The 20287-nt window shown below is 33.5% G+C and overlaps 1 protein-coding gene across 5 annotated transcripts in view; it reads left to right on the top strand.

Moving 5' to 3' along the window:
- Nucleotides 1-20287, top strand: part of ATP9B (ATPase phospholipid transporting 9B (putative)) — a 558010-nt gene that overhangs the window by 126044 nt on the left and 411679 nt on the right. For all 5 annotated transcript variants that reach the window (XM_056823547.1, XM_056823546.1, XM_056823545.1 and 2 more), the window contains one exon: nucleotides 8160-8218. In XM_056823547.1, coding sequence (XP_056679525.1) covers nucleotides 8160-8218 — 59 coding nt within the window. The remainder of the gene's footprint in view (nucleotides 1-8159; nucleotides 8219-20287) is intronic.

Below are 20287 nucleotides of genomic sequence, written 5' to 3'. Positions count from 1 at the left end.
ACTACTTATTGGAACTTTGAAGAAGGTATTTTATGCTTCATGTATTAGTTGGGCAAGATGTCCTACAAGGTCCTTCCGAACATTAAGATTTTGTGAATCTGCATTTTATCTACTATTTTATTATTAAATCTTTCCTCTCAATGTCTTGAATCAACCACTCAATGTTTATTTACTAAATTAGGTGACATGGCGTATAGACCTCAGGACTTGGAGTCAAGAAGAGTTGTGTTCAAATTCAGTCTCATCCTCTTACAGACTTTGGGATCTTGGGAAAGTGAATTAACTGCTTTTTGCCTCAGTTTCATCATCTGTAAAAGGGAGATTGTAATAACACCTATTTCACTGATAATATTTGTGAAGCACTTAGCACTGTGCCTATTACATAGTAGAATCTTAATTAAATCTTCCCTTCCATTTCTTCCCCTTCCCTGTCTCTTTCTCATCCCTTTGTGTCAGACACTGTAGTTGATATCATAAAGACCATACACACAACAGAAGATAACCTTATCGTCAGTTCTTGTTCATGACTATCTGTTCCCCTGTCCAATTTCCATTCCTTTATATTTTGTTGCAATAAGGGTAGGTATTTTCTGAACAAATGTATTCTTTCTCAATCAAAATTTACAATTAAATTCATCAAACAATTAAGCATTTATTGTATGTTGTACACATTGTACAGATTAAAAGAAGAATAAAGATGGTCTTATATCCTCTTAAATGGATTCAATTAATCTGTACATTGTTACTAATGATCTCTTTGCTATATCCAATGGCCTTTTCTTAATCTTCATCCTTTTTGACCTTTCTCTCAAGCCTTTGATATTATACCTTTGATCATCTTCTTCTCTTAGACTTCTGGGGTTATTCTCATCCTCAGGCAAAGGATGAACAAAGAAAGGCTTTTCTTTCCTTTGACAAAGCCACTCAGAAGTTCTTAAGCTACTCTACAGTACCTTAATTAATCTCACTTCTGTCATATGAAGGGGAAGTATTCACACCTTCCAACTTTTCCTGGATAGGAAATGTCTATTTTTGTATCTGAAGACTTCCCTTTTACCTTTCAATGTTTCTTTATCTTTTAACTTCTATATGTCTTGAACTTTTGCTAGCATCATATCAGGCCATACCATGATCTCAACATGATTACATTCTTTGAATATTTGAATGTTTTTTTGGTATGGAAAAATGATTGAACTACTTATTCTCTCTACTCTAGTGGAGTAGAATTATGAGCAGGAAATTCAAGTTAATAGGCAGATTTATGTTTGATGTAAGGAAAAGCTTTGTGACAGGGCTGTGTTAATAAAGTAATGAAGTAATGAATTCTTCCTGGAAGTCTTCAAGGAGAGTCTGGATGAATTCTAGAAGGAATTCTTGTTCAGGTATAGGTTGGCTTTTATGACTAGAAGGTCTTTTCCAACTGTGAGGTTCTGTAATGTGTACCAGGTTCAGAAAGGGCCCTTTTTAATGTTTAAAGAGTCCTAATGGGGCTTTAGTAATGAATTAAATAAAAAAGGCTGGGGTTGAGAACTGCTTTTTTGTCTTTAAGTTTGAATTGCTTAATATTTCTAAGGGACAACTGAGTGGAGAAAGAAATGGCAAACCACTCTAGGATCTTTGCTGAGAAAACCACAGAAAGGACAATGAAGAGGTAAAGATTATTGAACCAACTAAAAAACAACAATTTCTCAAGGATATTACTGGGAAAAGATAACTAGAAATAAGAAAGGCAAAAAGTTTTTTTTTTAATATCCCTATTATATACTAGACAGTATACTATTTTACAAATACTATCTCATATGATCCTCACAACTCCTAAAGGAAGGTGCTGTTATTATTCTCATTTTCCAGTTGAGCAAACTGGGACATACTTAGATAGGTTAAATGACTTGCCGGTAACACAATAGGTGTTTAAGACTATATTTGTACTTATGTCTTCCTGACTCCAAGCCCAGCACCCTCTCCAATGTGCCACCTAACTTCTTTGATACCTAACTGCTTTGAGTTAAAACATTTCTTTACATTATTAATATAGAAGTAGAAAATAAATTAGAAGCCAGTGTTGAATGTGGACAAATTATTTAAGCCAATGAGAAATAGTTATAGCTTATATTTGTTTGATGACTCACAGTTTACAAAATACTTATACAATTTTGCTTGTGATCCTAACAGTGATTGTGAAGGAGAATAATTGTAAAGTGAGAATAGTAAGAACTTTTGCATTTACCTCAGAGTCTTTGTGGATATATAAGGTTTTAGAAAACCATTATTTATTGTCAACTTCATCTTCATTTTAGAGGAAACTGAGGTTCAAAAAGGGGTTGTGTCTCATCTAAAGTACATAATTAAGAAGAAGATTTAGATTGGAACTACAAGTCTGGTGCTCTTGTCCATGTTACCTTGCAGATATCCAAAAAAATGTTCATTCTGGTAATTGCAATAAGAAATTGAACCATCTACTTTCATTCTCTAAATCTTTACAGTTAAAGAAATGGGCCAAGAAAAATTATTATTGATTGATAAGACAGATTTAGAATTAAATCCTCATATTTAATATTCTCTTTTTACACTTCCATGTTCCATTGGGGGTAGTTGAAATTCAACTTCATCTATATTTTTTTCCATGAGAAATTTATGAAACTACTTTTGGTTAATATGGCAAATGAAAAGTGTTTGTTAGACTATATGAAAGAGAGAGAAATGTAAAGTTGCTTTTGGATTATTTAGCTAACAAAATAAAACTAATAGCTGAATTATATTTTTATTTAATTATAGATTTAGAACTGGAAGGATATCTTAAAGATTTTCAAATCCAAGTATCTTGTTTTACATATGAGGAAACCAAGGTCCTCTGGGGTTAAGTGATGACTATGTTAAGGGAAAATAACACAGCTAGAAAGTGAACTTGGGTTGTTTGATTCCAAGTTAGTTTTTCATTTTATATAAAGCATACCATAATGCCTTGCACATAGTAGGCACTCAATGACTGACTGCTCCCCAAACTGTACTTTTTATATGTGCACAGGTAAAATTGAGCTTTCTCTGTATCTTTTTATATATATATAGTCAATCAACAAGCATCTTATCCTAATAGTCATTTACTTTGTGCCAGGTATGGTATTAAAGAGGAAAAGAGTTTGCAGATTTTCACCTTAGCATTGTAGACCTCCATTATCTTATACCAACTTACTTTGCCTAGCTTTAGTTTACATTATTCTTTGAAGGAGAGTGAGTAAATGACTCTGTGACTCAGCCCCGTCCCTAGTCAGCTGTGGTCCAGACACTGGCCTTTAGGCCACTCTGATACTGAGCCATCCCCTTTCCCTTTTGCTTTAGGAGGAGAAAATCAAATCAGTACTTTTTTTTCTAAATTTAGTTGTTATCTTTCCTCCTTTTTCTCCATATCCCTATGATTCAGAGATGAAAAGTAAAAGCACTTTTCTCCCTGCTACCACCCTTCCTTCATTTATTTCCACCCACTTCAACCATATTCCTCCCTAGTCCCTCTACTGCTCAGTCCTACCCCTCCACTATGCCTTTCTAAATTCTGTCATTAAACTACCCTATATATTAGGATATATATTAGAATTCTTCCCATTATGTTTCTTACTTCTTTGTACACTCATAGAATTTGTTTCCACAAGAAAACACTATTCCTTACTATGTTGAGATTAAATCCTTTGATTATGTACCTCTCTCACTTCTTTATCCACTGGTTCCTCCACTGCCTAATAATCTTCCCTCATCTTTTTCTTCATCCTTATAAAAACCTTCACTTGACCCTGCTATCTCCTCCTGCTATTTATTGTCTTTATCTATGAAAGACATCTCAATTTCATGTAAAAATATCTACAGTATTCCCAAGTTTACATTACCTCCTCACTTTTAAGTAAACAAGATATCTGTAAGCATTAAGTGCTAATTCATTTATTAAGCCAGGTATTCTGTTAAGCACTGGGGATTAAAAAAAAAAAGAGGCAAAAGATAGTTCTTGCTCTCAAGGAGTCACAATTTAAAGGAGACTACTAAGCAAACATGTTTAATATAAATCATCTTCAGGAAATAATTAAGAGAAGGAAGGCACAAGAATTAAGAGGGATTGAGAAAAGTTTCCTGTTGAAGATAAGATTATAATTGGGACTTAAATACTGTATAATTCATTACACATATGACTATGCCTATTGTTCCATATGCATAATATCATCTATGTCTATGAGGAAAAGAGAAGCACATTTTCTTGACTCTTCTGTGAGACTAGCCTTATATAGTATAATTATAAAGCATTCAGTTTTTATATTCTGATTTTCCATTTGATCTCATAGTGATATTTATCATCTTCCTAGTGCTGCTTATTTTATTCTGATTCAGTTGACATGTTTTTCCATCCTTCTTTGAATTGTCATTACTCATCATTACTTGTGGTTCAGGAGTATTCCATTACAAGCAAGTTCCATAGTTTAGTTAACCGTTTTCCTTTGTATAGATTTCTTCCCCCTTCCCCCCATTTCTTTGCTAATGCAAAAAGTTGTTGCTAAGAAAAAAAAAATTTTATGGGTTTTTCCTTCTGAATTATTGACTTCCTAGAGATACATTCATAGTAGTATGCTCTCTGGATCAAAAGAACTTGTTTTTGGCATAATTCCATTTGCTTTCTAGATTGATTAGATTAATTTACAATTCCACCGTCAATATATATACTTATCTTTCCTCATGTTGTCCAATATTAACTGTTTCCAATTCTTGGAATTTTTAACAGTTTGCTAAGTGTGAGGTAAAACCTCAGATTTGCATTTCAATGATATTTCTTATGGATAATGCAGTGATCTTTCTTATGGATAATAGTTTGTCATTTTTTTGAGATATTTTCATATCCTTTGACCACTTGGAGATTTAGGAATGACTCTAGGCCATATTAGTTTCTGCTAATTTACTATATCTCTTTTTGGATTTCAGATCCTTATCAAATAGGTTCAGAAGGATTAAGGCTGAGAAAAGACCAAAATTGGCAATATAGAAATCAGTAACTTTGGAGAAAATGGCTCCATTTTAGAGATGAGGTGAGAAGACATATTGCAAAGGGTTGTGGAGTGAATGAAAGGAAAGATGTGGAGGATGGGAGTCTATATATACTTTAGAGCTCTGTCCTGGGCTCCATTCTCTCTCTTTGTAGTTTTGGTAATCTCATGAACTCCTGTAGATTTAAGTATGATCTTTATGGCCTATGAGGCTTTAATCTCTTTCATGACCTTTAATCCTGAATGATCAACTATGATAGATAGACATAGTTCCATAGTCACATCTAATTCCATAAATCAAAAAGGAGAAAGTGGTAGGAAATCAACAAGTATTTATTAAATGCAACTATTTGTTTATGAGTTATCTGATTTGATAATCACAATCGCCCTAGGGGGAAAGTGCTATTAATATCCCCATTTAACAGGTGAGGTAATTGAGTCAAACAGTTTAAATGAATTGCTCAGGGTCATACAGTAGGAAGTGTCTTATGTTGAAACTCTTATATCAATTTTTCTTGACTCTAGGACTATCACTCTAGTCACACTGTGCCACCTAGTTTTCCTCTTTCTCTCAAAAATCACCTTTTTTCTCAGACTTCCTTAGAAGTTAGAAAATACCATCATCCTGATCACTAAAGTTCACAAACATGGAAAGATCCTCAACTCTTGGCTTTCACACATTTCCCTAGATCTCATTAGTTGCAATTCTTTAGTCATTCTGATTTCATAATGCCTCTTTAACTGATATCATTCTTTTTAAATCAGATAGCCACTAACATAGTTAGGACCTTACTATATCTTAACCTTGATTGTTGTAGTAGCCTCCCAATTGGTCTTCATGCTTCTATTATTCTCTCCCATTTCCAAATATCCTCCACAGACCTACTAAGATGATATTCCTAAAGCTCTTTTCTAACTGTCATATCGCTTTTCAAGGAACATCAGTATTTCCTATTACTTCTAAGATAAAGTACAAATTCATCTGACATTTAAAGCCCTTTGTAGCCTGGCCCCAGCTCACTTTCCAGACTGATAACAGAGCACTGCTCCATACAATTCTGTGCTAAATCCTAAATGGTCTTTTGTGTTCCTTGTGAACCACAGCCCTCTCACTTCTTTTCTTTAAGTGTCTAGAATGTGCCTTTTCTTTATTTCTTCCCTTTGTAATAAGTGCCAATTCCTATGGGAGGTCTTTGTTGTTAGTTCCCTTCTTCCTCAAACTATGAAATTATGTATATATTTTGTGTATATTGTTTTTATTTATTTTGTGTTTCCCCTAGTAAACTTAAGGGGCTAATTCTGCATCAAGAGCTATAATTTTATAAAAACAAAACTTTCATTTTTTTATTGCTTAGTATTTAAATTCCTTCCTTTTGATTTCCTAGGGAGCTATACCTTTTACTGGAAGTTTTTAATAAAAGAAAAAGAGGAAGAAGAGAAGAAAATTTAGAAAAATGGATCAATGCAAACACACAAGAATTTAAACTATTTTAGGGCAGATGCTATTATCATTTGCTTCCTTTTTTGCTTATTTCAGTGCATTGCATGTAGAAAGTTCTTAATAAATGTTGAATTAAACTAGATATGAAGTCAAAGGACCTTATTTTAAATCTGTACTATGCTGTCTGTCACCTGTAATCTTGGACAGATAACTTCACCTTTCTGGATCTCAGTTTCCTTATCTGTAAAAGGAAGGGATTGAATTATGTAGTGTCTGATGGTCCCTTCCAGGTCAGAACTCTCCTACCCCAAGGGAAAAAAAAGCAAACAAATGGGGATAATGATTTCAGCATTCAAAACAGCTCTATACCCGCCTCGCCCCCCCCCCCCCCCCCCCCGCTACTTCGTTGATTTTAAGTGAATATATCTATTTGAGGTTACTTCATATTCACATCTTTAATTATTGTTTTTCCTAAGTGTAACTGGCATTTGACCTTTCAATAGGTAAATTCATATTTATAGTATTTTAACTATTGTTTTTCCTATTTTAACAAGTATTTTCGACATAGCCTATGATCATTTATATAATATATATTTCACTGGTAAGTATAATTTAGTTAACTGGAATTTTTGAGTAATTAGCACCTCTGTGACTTTAGCCTACTATATAAAGCTTAAGATGTACAGTTCAAATCTATGTAAAAGAAAATAGAGATTGTTTGGAGAACTAGAGTGTTTTAAGTGATTAAGTAGGTGAGGTTAGTCTGGGAAGGGATTCTTGGAAGAATGGAAAATGAAGGGAAGTACTTTATTTTGAATTTTTGAAATTCTGAACCTAAACTCTAAATGAAATGAGTATTTTGCTATACATAATAAAACAAAGAAAGACTATTGTAATGTGGAACTACAACACCATTATATATAGCTTCCTTTAAAAATATATATATATATAAGTTCCACATAAAATTTTCAAAGGTGTCCTGCTTTTCTGTGATTCTAAAATAGAGTAGAGAAAAGTAGAAAGGGATATAATTGATATGTGATAGTGTAAAATAGAAATAAAATAGTACTAATCAGTTTATTTTTGTTTAATTTTACTATATAATTTCTTTTCATATTACCTCATTGTTTCAGGAAATTTTTATTTTAAAAGTGAAATTTGCACTTCATTAAAATTTTTCCTCTGTACTTTATGACTGTAGTGACCTTGATGATTAACCAATTTGTAGATAATTTTTGACATACATTCCCTTCTTGGACTTTCAAATGATTATCAGTTATGATGCTAATCAGTGTCATTTGAAATACTGATTTTAGGTATATTTACATCCTCACAGTAATAATTGGCTTCACATCAACTTTTTCATGTAGTCCATTGATACAATGGTCTTTGGTTTGGCAGTAGTTTAGAATAATGAAAATTAGCTGATAGTCTATGAACTGATCTTTTTGATAAACATCAGGATTTACTACTATTTAATTATATTTGTTCTGCTTAGTTACTTCTTTGTGGTAATTGGTTTATTCAAATAAGTAATTGTCAGTAACTATCTGAAATGAATTTCCTTTGAAAGCATATTTAAGGAGATGTTTTGGAAGTGATTTAATATTTTTCAAAAAATTATTCCCCCAATAATTTTTTTCAGTTAAAATTTGATGTACTGATGTTTGCCTAAGTTGATTATACTTCTTCTTTTTTTTAAGGTAAAGTCCAAGTTAAGAGTTCAGACATACAAGTTGGAGACCTCATCATAGTGGAAAAGGTTGATGAATTTTTAATATATTATAGATAATAAACATACCTATTTATAGTATGGATTGTTTGAAAATAATTTTTAAATTGAATATAACTATTTAAAATATGCATTTAAACTGATTGCTTTTATTATACCTTGTATGCAATGTCCAGGAATTTAAATTTTTATTTATTTTTCATATTACATGGGTTTTAAATTATAAAGTCTAAACTTTCGTCTCATTTGATCCAAAAATCTGAGTTAATGTTATACTATCAAACTTGTCAAATCCATTTGAATTCAGAGTAGTTAGGTTCTGCATATTGTAGAGAACCCTTATGGCTTGGTTTTTCTGGTATTTATGGCTCAGCCTTTAAACTTCATCTTTATAAAGAAACATGGTATTTTCTGTTTATTGAGTATGTTATTTTAGTGTCATTGGTTTGAGAGAGACAAGGGATGATCAAAAGAGATAGTAGAGTGTTATTTTCAACATAAGTTGAAAATAAAAAAGGCATTGGTTACTATAATAAGGAAAAAGAAGCAAAATCTTAAGAGCAGAAAAATTAAAACTTGTTGCTGCATAAAACATTGTTTTTGTGTAGGTGATCTATTTATAGTCATAATAAAAAAATTCAAATTGTTGGTATATTTATATTAATTACTCTCAAATATAAAACTTGGTCATTTCAAGTTATAGGAGAATGCATATAGAAAAATGAGCTCTGATCTAAATTATATAAGATTGAAGGCATAGATCAGGGTATCAAGATTCTAGTTTCAGGTCTGTTAAGTTTTGACATTGAGGAAATCACTTAATCCATGAGTATCCCTGTTGTCTCATTTATTTTAGTCAAAATTATCATCTGTACTTTGTTTATTCCACAAATATAAGTGATTTACTGAATTGCATTGTGATATTGTGGATTGAGTTTTCCTTTATGTCAGAAAGACCCCAATTTCAAGTCCTGCTTCTGACAAGATTGTGTGACCTTAGACAATTCCGCTAAGTACTCGGTGCCTCAGGTAGTTCTTTAAGTTATAGAAAAGGTTCTGCTACTCTACCCTGATAGAGAAATTTCTTAATGAGATCATAGATTTGACTAAAAGATAGCATAGGGGAATGATTAACTCTGGAGGCTGATTTTAGTGGGATCTATCAAGGTTAGCCATGTGCCTCAGTTTTTCATTATAAAATTTAGAATAGTGAAGTAGGTAATACATATCTCTCTTTGCATCTAAGATGTTATGATGGAATTACCTAGTCACTGTTTGAGTTTCAGGAGTAATGAAACTACCTTTATCTTATATTTGAAATATGTCAACTTGTACATTGATATCCTCTAAGATGAATAGGAGTTGACTCAGACAGTGAATGTATTGAGAAAGGAGGAAGGCTCTGGATTAGATGATGAAGTGCAAATTACTTAGCTTTATGGCTATGACACATACATACAGGAAACAACTCTTACTACTGTATGTCTTATAAGTTGTTTTTTTCCTCTTAAAATGGAAAGAAATTGTTATTTTATCTCCCTACTCTCTTTTCCAAACACTGTTCACTCTATCCTATCTCTTTACCTAGGAACCTGTGGTTCACATTTTACCTCTGAAAATTATCCCCTTTGTGACCATGAGCAAATTACTTAACTTCTATGCCTCAGGTTCTTTTTCTGCAATTTGTACCTTAAAGTGCTGCTATAAGATCATGTGTACAAAGTATCTTCCAAATTTAAAAGCATTTTATAAATATTAATTTTATATTCTCTACTATGATTTAATGTCATATATCTCTTTTCTGTTTTTCTTCACACATTTAATTTTTATTAAACTTTGGGGCCATTCATGCTTAATTCAATTTAATTTAATTTTTTCTCATGATTTCTCTACTTGATCCTTTTTTGTATATGTGTTTGTGTGTTTTTTTGCTTCTCTGCTTTGTTCTTTTTCCCTTCAACCTTTTTCTATACCTTTCTCACCTGCTCCACTTTTTTTCTCACTTATTTTTTTGTCTTTCACTTGCTGAAAAATGCACATTATAGAAAATTTTCTGCAGTAATAAGAAGCATGAGCATGGTTAGTAACCACATCAACTTTGAGTTAGGCTTGGTAGATTTATGTCTCCAAAATCTTTAGTGTGGCCTGATGTATAGCTTACAGCCCCTTATAACAAAGATGAAGGTTGATAGGAAAAAATATGTATGCAAATTTCACCCTAATATTCTTCAAAACTAACTTTTAAAATGTAATTAATTTCTCTGTCACACACACTAGGGTTATGAGTTTTGTAGTGTTACTTCCTTAAAAAGACACTCTGTTTATAATTGGAATTTTCTAATTTAAAAGATCTTTAAGTCAAATTTCATTATTTTAAACTATACATTCAAAGATAAAATTTGGAGATCTTATACATGACAAAAAAAATTTTAAATGAGCAAATCTAGTTGTTGGTCAAAAAAACTTCAACTTTTAAACAGTTCACAACTATACTTAAACCTTAATTTTGTGTAAGGACTATTAAAGCCCCTTTCATTCCACTTAATATTTTTTCCACATTATTTTTCTATATTGCTTTTGTAGAGACTTAAAAGTAATGTTTAGTGATGATAATTTAATATAATTTCAAATCACAAATTTCACATGCTTGTGTGATTTTCACTTTCTAGGCAATTTAATTGTTTCCTGACAATATGCTTTTCTCTTGCCAAAATCATGCTAACCTTTTATCATAAAATAATAGAAGATGGTAATAATACATTGAGATGTCTGTTGACTTTATTTTGGAATCATTTCAGAATTTACTAGGGACAGCTTTTTCATTCAAGAATCTATTATATTTTAAGTGACCGTAAACAAATATTTTTCCATAGTAGATGGAGACTCTAATCTCCTAATTATTTTTCTTTGATTTAGGGACACAAAACTGATGATATTTTTTCTGTATATGAATATTTAATGAGCAGTGTTATTAGTGGGCTTGATTTTGTTTCAGAGATCTAGCTTGCAACTGTTATTGTATTTGAAGTAGAATTTAAAAATTAGCCTTTTAATTGATGGGTAATTATTTCAGAGACATTTATTTTTAAAACTGTCCAGAAGTGCCATTTTATATTCCTGATAACTTAAAGCCGAAATACTAAAGTAGTTGATTTAAATATTGTCATTTATACTATAAGAGTAATGTTACTCTTATTTTATAAAATGAAGGATACCTTATTATAATTTGTTCATGTACCACTTAATGCTTTGCTAATGGTTGCTATTAAAATATAACTATATATAATATATAATAAATATAATATATAATATTAACCAATGTGTGAAATATTGTTTGCTGAGTAACTTTATTTTAAATGCAAGGCAAAATTTTCCTCGAGTATGATTATTTGATTATGACTGGGGGAAAATTTTCTTTGGTTTTTATTTTGTTCCCATGTCAATCATCATGCACTGCTGTGTCTCCTATGCTGTGGTATAGGCATTCTGCAGACATACAAAAACATTAAAAAGACAGTTTCATTTCCTAAAGAGTTCCTAATGTCGTCGGAGAGGCAAGATTAATTACGTGAAACAGCAAGTAATAATGTGCTGAATTTTATAGTAGTGGTTATAATCAAATTAGATTTTGGGGGGCAGGAAGGACATTGCATTACCTAATTTTGTTTAGTGCAGGCTTTACCTGATTTTTAGAATTAGATGGGACCTTAGAGTTCATCTAGTTCACCTCCCTTTCAGTGTAGATAATTCACTACCTTATAAGGAGTCTATTTAAATTTTGAATAACTCTAATTTACTTCAATTCAGATTATTAAACATTTATTAAAGACCTCTACTCAAGGCATTCTGCCAAATTATGGTAATAAGATAATGAATAAGAGGTAGTTTCTAATATCTTGGAAGTTTAGAATACAGTAAAAATAGTTACAAATACATATAATGTAGATTATCCTAAACTTAGGAGTTGTACATAGTAGTGTGAGAGATTTTTACCTCTTTGTTAATATAAAAAAAATCCCCATACTTAGCTGAAATCTGCCTTCACGTATGTTCTACCTCAATTCTGATATTGTCTGCCTTCTAGAACTGTATAGAATAAATTTATACCTTCCTTTTTATGATATCTCTTAATTAATGCCTGGAGGGTAATGTGTAAGAAGGTTAGAAAGCTATGATAGGGCAGATTGCAAGAAACTTTTAAGTAACAAACAGCTTAATTTATATTCCTGTTTAGAGTGCCATCTTTATTGGAATATCCTCAACACCTTACTTTTACTCACCACATATCTAATCCCTTGCCAGATTTTTGTTATTTCATTCTTTTTAATAGTTCTTATGTAGCCCCATACACACAGCTTCATCAGTTCTTATTTTGAACAATTTTAGTAGCCTCCTAATACTACTTTCTTTTCCTTATTTTTACCTTTTCTAATCTCTTTTCTACATAGCTGCCAAAGGTATTTCCTAAAGTATGTGTCTAACTATGTCATCTTATGCTCAGAAAGTTCCAGTGGTTCCCTGTTAATTTAATGTGACAACACTGCTTGGCATTTAAAGCTAAATTATTCCCTTCCTAGCACTCTATAGTAGAACTTTACTGGTATTCTTTTTATTCCTAATAAATGACCCTCTATCTCCTGCTGCTTTTCCTTTTCCTGGGGCTAGCCCCCCTTCCTGGCATGTTTTCCTTCCTCTCTTCCATCTCTTGGAATTCCCATTTTTCTTAATGACTTGGCTCAGATACCACCTTCTCTGTGAAGCTGCTAGTACCTTTCCCATCTCTTTCCCCAAGATTACTGTGTATTTTTTCATTTGTTTTGTAGCTACATTAGCACCCACATATATATTGTTTCCTCAATTTGAATTAAATCGCATTGTGGATAGGGATGTTTTTCCCTTTGCATTTGAATCCTTTGCACAGCTCTTGGCACATAATAGGTTCTTAGCAAATTCTTTTTTGATTAATTGCTTAATAAAGAATCACTGGAGTTTAGTCCATTCATGGAGTCAGAATTGCACTTTCAGAAACTTGCAGATGAATGGAGGATTGGTTAGAAGTATCAGCATAAAGATCAATTAAGAGGTTGTTGAAATAGCATAGGGCAAGAAGCCATAAAGAAGAGAAACAGGGTGGTGACTATGTGAATGCAGAGAAAGGGATGTTGTAGGAATTTGTTTTCTCTTGATATTGTGTGGATATTAGTGGAGTATTTGAGGCTGTACATCAGTAATTCCTTGCTCTAATATGTGTCTAACCTATTTTCCTCTTTGTTCATATATTTCTTCTTTTCTATGTTTTCCCTAGATAAGCCCTTTTTAAAATAGATAATGTTTTTACAATCCATATTACTTTCCAGTACAATTTGGGTTATCTTCAAGTTTAATTTTTTAATAATTTAAATCCCTTACCTTCCATCTTGGAATCAATACTGTATATTCGATCCAAGGCAGAAGAATGGTAAGGGCTAAGCAATGGGGGTCAAATGACTTGCCCAGGGTCACACAGCTGGGCAGTGTCTGAGGCCAGATTTGAACCTCGCACCTCCCATCTCTAGGCCTGGTTCTCAATCCACTGAGCCATACAACTGTCCCCTTCAGGTTTAATTCTTTAGAAACCAGTGTCCCATAATATAGTCATACAATACAAGTAGAAGAATATTGGTATTAGAACAGTTTGGGGTAATAAAAAGAACTGTGGCAATTTCCCAAAGACAGTTCATCCTACTCTTCTCTTTTCAACTCTGGGCCCGACTGACTGTCCATTTTGTAGGATTAGTCCAAGATCTATGTCCATATCTCTATCTCTGTGTGTAAAATTTAAATTAATATCAATAACTCCAGGTTCTTATTTTACCATACAATTTCATTAATTATCACTTTAAGTAGAAAAAAATAAAAGGATAGAAGTATAAAACCTAATTTTCTAACCTAACTGACCACATATGTGGATTTTCTTGCGTGACTCCCAGCCAGCCTCCTCAATTGTGTTCCAGGAAGAAGAAAGGGAGGGTGGTGCCACACCAAAACTTTTATCCTGCATCTCCCCCATAATTGTGCATTGATGTCTGTCTGTTCATGCAGTATAAGCATGCAAATGGGATGCTGGGTAAGATAAGCTGAGTCAGATGAGCTTTGGGGAGAAAATTCTATCTACACAATGTGACAAGCAATATTATGTAGTATATGATATAGCTTGGAGAAGGAAAGGGCAAACCACTTCAGTATCTTTGCCAAAAAAACCTGTAGCCTGTTGGACCTCACAACTGAACAACAACATAATAAGACAGCCAGCCTCAGAGCCAAATAGATGCAGACTGATGTCCCATTTCATATATATATTTTATATATGAATATATATTATATATAATTGTGTTACACATTACATATCTATATATAATATTTCAGTATATTGTAATATACTATGTGACCCAGGATAAGTCATTTAACTTATCACTATTCTAGGACACTCTTTAAAATTAAGTTGCAAATATATGCAGAGTAGGAGTTTTCTCCTCTGGTAGTTCCTAATATAGCAATAAAATTACAGATCCAGTTCCTGTATTTTTATCAGTGTCTCTAACTATACATTGACAGAAAGAGATGAATGGCCTGGTGTTTGCCTTCCTTCTTGATTCAAGAATCTTTATTTTAGTAATCGGTCTACACTCAAAACTCCTGATCTCTTCCAGGACAGCAGTGAACTCACTTGTTGAATATTCTGTTTTATACTCTTAGGAGGAAATGCTTATGGGATATTTTTTACTCCTAGATAAAATATTTTTAAAATAGTCAACAAAAAGGTATAATGAGGTATTTTATTTGCTTCTCCTTTCAGTCACTTGTGTGATAGTAAAAATTTCTTAAGTAGAAGTTTATTTGCAGAATTCTGTCATTTCCTGCTAATAGGGTTTTTCTCACAATTGCTGGAGAGCAATTATATCCAGATCATGGAGGATTTTGACTACAAAACTTAAGCAAATCAGATTTAACTTGCCAAGAAATAAGAAATTTATGAGGATTTTTTAGAAGAGTGACATGATCTTACATTAACATTACCAATTTCTTTCTGGTATAGATAGGATAAATTGTACTTGTGGTATTTCAGGAGGATTTGACATAACAAGACCAGTTAGAAAATAGTTGCAACAGTATAAAATAGATGACAGCAAGGGACAAAATAAGGATAGCGCTATTTGAAATGGAGAGGATTGGACAGAGAGGAGATATTATTGAATTATGCGCAACTGAATGGAAAAATGTTGTCATAGGTGACACCTGGTTGTGTGTGTGTGTGTGTGTGTGTGTGTGTGTGTGTGTGTGTGTTGAAGTATTCCAAGTTCCCACAAGCCATCCTTAGGTGGTACCACAGGCAAAGTCCATCCTTTCTCCCGACTCCAGGGTTTCCGGACAGGTGGTGAACGATCAGTCAAACGGGTGACAGCTTAATCATTATGGCCATGGGACTGCTTTGCATCTGATAGATGCTCCACCATTCCCAGGCCTGGTGTTTATTTTTATACCCATTTTCTTGGCACAGAGATACATTACCTAACACACATGTTCAAAGAGAGATAATTGGAAAAGTGATACATGAACTTTTAACAAATCACTTGATTAACATTCTATATTCTTATATTGTGATTATAGACAGAATAAAAGGTTGAACACAAGATAAATGATTTTATCACAGGTGGCTTAATTTTCTCTACCCTGTGAGAAGTTTTGAGCTTACAAAAAATCAAGGAAAATTACTTATTGCTTTTAATAAAATGAAATAATCAATATTTCTTAAAAATCAATTCAACAATCATACCATTGAGGTTGTGGGGTACTGGGAACACAATTCAAATTTAGACTGATCATTTCTCAGGGTTCTTACTAGGGAGTTTCTGAGTTACTTATTTGTGTAATCAAGTTACTGAGGCATATTGAAGCTTGATGTACTTGTACTCATTGTATGGGTTTCTATGATTGATTTGTGTGCTGGCTTCATGAGAATAGGTTTCTGTGAGTGGGAAAAATTTGAGCTTAGCCTGTAGCTGCAGTTTCACTGGAGATTATGTACCTAAGTAAAAGTTAACCCATGATAGTCTTTTGGGATTGGGTTTGATGGTCTGATCTTTTAGTGATGTTTTAGAGAATTAGGGAATAGGTATTTTGATCTTGCATTATTCCTTTTGAGACTAGGGGGAATAGTAATCATGTCAATTTGTGAGATTTAAAATGGTTGAGGTCTTAAACTATAGTGAATTAAATTGGTGGAAGATATAAATTGTGATAGATATAAGAGAGGGTGAGTAAATTTGACCGCAGAAATATGTTTCACTACAGTGTCTTGGGTTTTAAAATCAAATATAAGGTGGTCGCCAGGGAAATATTCCCAATTATTCAAATACCCAAGTCAATTGGGTTTTATAGAGATTTTAATTAACAATACAATGAGTGATCAAAGAAAGAGAGAGAGAGTAAGAAAGGAATAAGTATGAAGGGCCACAAGCCAATATGGCCTAGACCTGAGTCTTAAGAGAGAAATCAGTCAGTTTTTTAACACTCACCACAAGGTCTGACTAAACAAGGATTCTAGTAACACCAGGCCAGCTCCATCTCAGCTGACTTCACCAGAGAGCCTTCCAGCCAGAGACTGTTCCAAAGGGCCTCTCTCCAGAACCTCCAGAGGGACAGAGTCCACTTAGAGGAGCTCCAGGGAGACCTCCTTAGAGATTGTCCTCCAAGAGCTTCCCTTCTCCAGAGCCTCTCTCAAGAGATTCTTCCCAAGCGGTCCTCATCAGAGATTCTCCAAAAGGATTTCTCCAAAAGGATATATCTCAAGAGATTCTGCTTTTTCTTATATAGGGATTTTTCTCCCATGTCACCTCCCCTAAGTCCCTACATCTACCAATCACTGTAGACGCCTTCCAAAGGACTGCCCATCTGAATTCCTGCTAAGTCAACAAATCTCAGTAAGTCTGAACCAGTGAAAACACAGCTGAGTCAACTAATCTCATTAAGACAAAACTTGCCCGACCCTTTTAGGTACCTAGCATCTCATTGTATCAATTCTAAAAATAGGCCTGGCTCAAAGAACTCCTTGCCCCACCATAAGCATGGATCCAAGTACTTTCTTTGTTTAGCAATGAGTTTTCTCCCCTAAAGCAGTCTTAAGGGTGGAGTAGAGGAACTCCCATTTCTGATCCTGAGTTCTCACATAAAAATGGGAAATGTTTCTCAGTAGGGAATTTGTTCCAATTAAGAATTCCCTGATGGGGAAATTTTTAACATTCACAAGTCTGAGAGATTTCAAGATTTACAAATTTCATAGGTAAGGAGCATTGAGGAGAGAGGTCATGTAAAGGGGATAGAGTGGGCAATCATATCTTGCCAAGGGCCACTCTGTGGCCTCCTTAGTTACCACACGTGACTCTGTCAAGGCATCGTGGTCTGGTGGCTCCCAGCTAGAGGGTATATTCTGTAGGCCATTACCATCCTTGTTGTTGTCCCTGGATGTTCTCTACACACTGTTTTTCCTAACATGTGCTCTCCTCAACTGAACACAATATTCCAAATTTAATCTGATTAGCAAAGAATACAGTGGGACTATTACTTCCCTCTTTTTTGAGGTGAATCTCTTAATATAAAGGAGCTACAGCCTGAGACACTTGAGCACAGCTCTAGGCTATAGAGCAGCTGATGTTTGTCATGTGTCTCACCTCTCACCTTGAGGCCTGTAGTCTCAAGCTCTCCCTTTTCTGTGCCTCCTACATTCATGTGGGCTAAGTTTACATTAGATTTCTTGGTTGCCATTTTTTTGTCTTAGCATCATAAGAATAATTTCTGCTTTCTCATTTGCATATCTCCTGAGATATTAAAAGTCTAAATTTTTTACTTGATTGTCATCATTGATAAAAAGGATTTCTTATAGAAACATTGGCTATTATGTTCTATTTTTATCTTTCTAGTTGTTATACTCAATCCAATATTATGTATAAAAGTTTCATAATGTGATTCTGCTTGATTGGCTCACATAATTTTCTCTAATGGTTCCTTTTCAGTGTTTTGTGAGATTATATGTTCATTAATGTCTTATAAATGAGTATTTCCTGATATTAATGACTGTGATTTCTGTCTTTTTGACAGTAACATTAGCTCTTTTTTACATTAGTTGACTATTCTGGATTCTTTGGACCTCTTTCCTATGATAACTTTTATATTGGATAAAAATTTTTTTTAAGCACTTACCTTCTGTCTTGGAATTAATACTGTGTATTGGTTCCAAGGCAGAAGAGTGGTAAGGGCTAGACAGTAGGGGTAAGTGACTTACCCAGGGTCACACAGCTGGGAAGTGCCTGAGGCCAGATTTGAACCTTGGACCTCCTGCCTCTAGGCCTGGCTCTCAATCCACTGAGCTATCCAGCTGCCCCCGTAGAATTTTCTTAAATATGGTAATAATCTAAGTCAATATTTTTACTTTTGTCTGTTTCCCATTTTTTATAATCTGTAGCTTTTAAAAATAAATTATGTTAAAGCTATTTTAATTGTGGGTCATCTTAACTATTTTTTTTTTATTGTGTGGATTTTGATTTGTGTCCTAATGAGTCAATGATCTTATTGTACAATGATAGTTGACTGAAAAGACAGTTGGTAAATAGGTTTACATTTATAATACTGTTCCTTTTTTCTTATTTCACATTTCATTCTCATTTTTTAATAGTGATATACTCTCGTATATTTAAATACCTATAATTATGAATGGAAGTTTATATGCCTATGTTAAAATAAAAAGTTAGTTCTAGGTATCATCTTCTCTTTGACTCTGTTATCTCCCTATTCTTCTTGCCAGTTGTTAGTGTTCTATTTCTCCTGAAATTAACTTGTGTTATCTTTGTATATACATCAATCCATTAGAATAAAAAAATGAATGAAAAACAATTGTTAAAAACTTGCTATATATCATGCACTGTTATACTAAGCACTAGGTATAAAATACAAAAGTGAGATAGTCCCTTTTTTGAAGGAGGTAGTCATAGTGGGCATTCACCAATGATTTCAAATCATTTTGATGTTGGAATTTGGCTTAGTAAATTAACTTTCCCAGGGACATCAGTGAGAATAGGGAAAGTTTCAGCTTTGTCTTTGAGCTTTCAGTGTCCTGCAGAATGTGATGCTTATACTAAGCTTTAAAAGAAGCTAGAGATTTGGAGTGGCTTATGTGAGTAAGAATGCAATCACAGACAAGGTGAGCAATTTGAGCAAAGACAGAGAGACAGGAGGCAAATTGTTGCATACAGGAAATATCACAAGTTAGCAAGTTTTGCTGTACTATAAGCTATGTGTGGATGAATAATTTCTAGTTAATATGGAAAGGTTGGTCGGAGACACATTATGAAGGATTTTAAACCAAAGTAGTTTGTATTTGATCCTACAAGCAATAGAGAACCATCAAAGCTAAGCTATTAGAGCAGGGCAGTGGCATAGTGGAACCTATTCTTTGCAGACAGAATGTCAATTCCACAACTGTGTGGAAGATATATTGGAAAGAATAGAGACTACTTGGCAGGGAGACCAATTAGTATAGTACTTTAATAACATAAGCCAGTGTTCTCTTAAGAAAGGGGTTGTGACATGACCCCATGTTGGATGTAATCAACTGTTTGAATGGGGGGAAGAAGGGTTATATACTACCTTCTCTGAGAACACCTAGTTATGGAATTTGTTTCCAGCATAACCACATCTTCCATTCCACTATTTCCAGTCCAGCACTTCCTAATTCCAACCTCTTTCTGCATGGGTACACATAGTAGAAGCTGCCATTAGGAATACTCCCTTGCAGAATATTTACCCTCTGACCCCAGTATCATAAAGGGCAATGAATGGTAAGTAATATTTCCCCTATGTTTTTCATTTTGGATGGGACAGAGTGAATCACATGAGATGAATAGGCATAGATAATTTGTTTTGCAGATCTTATACTATTTTCTACCCCCTCAGCTCTTCTTCTGAAGTTCCTTATTCCTGCCCAAACAACCATCATCTTTTCAGTTACCCAGCTTCTTAATTTTTTTTATCTTCCTAGACCCTTCATGTTCACTCATGTTCATATCC

Source organism: Monodelphis domestica, chromosome 3 (assembly GCF_027887165.1).
Source record: "Monodelphis domestica isolate mMonDom1 chromosome 3, mMonDom1.pri, whole genome shotgun sequence".
Lineage (NCBI taxonomy): Eukaryota > Metazoa > Chordata > Mammalia > Didelphimorphia > Didelphidae > Monodelphis > Monodelphis domestica.
The sequence above is the reverse complement of the archived record's forward strand: the minus strand, read 5'-3'. Positions and strand labels throughout refer to the sequence as shown.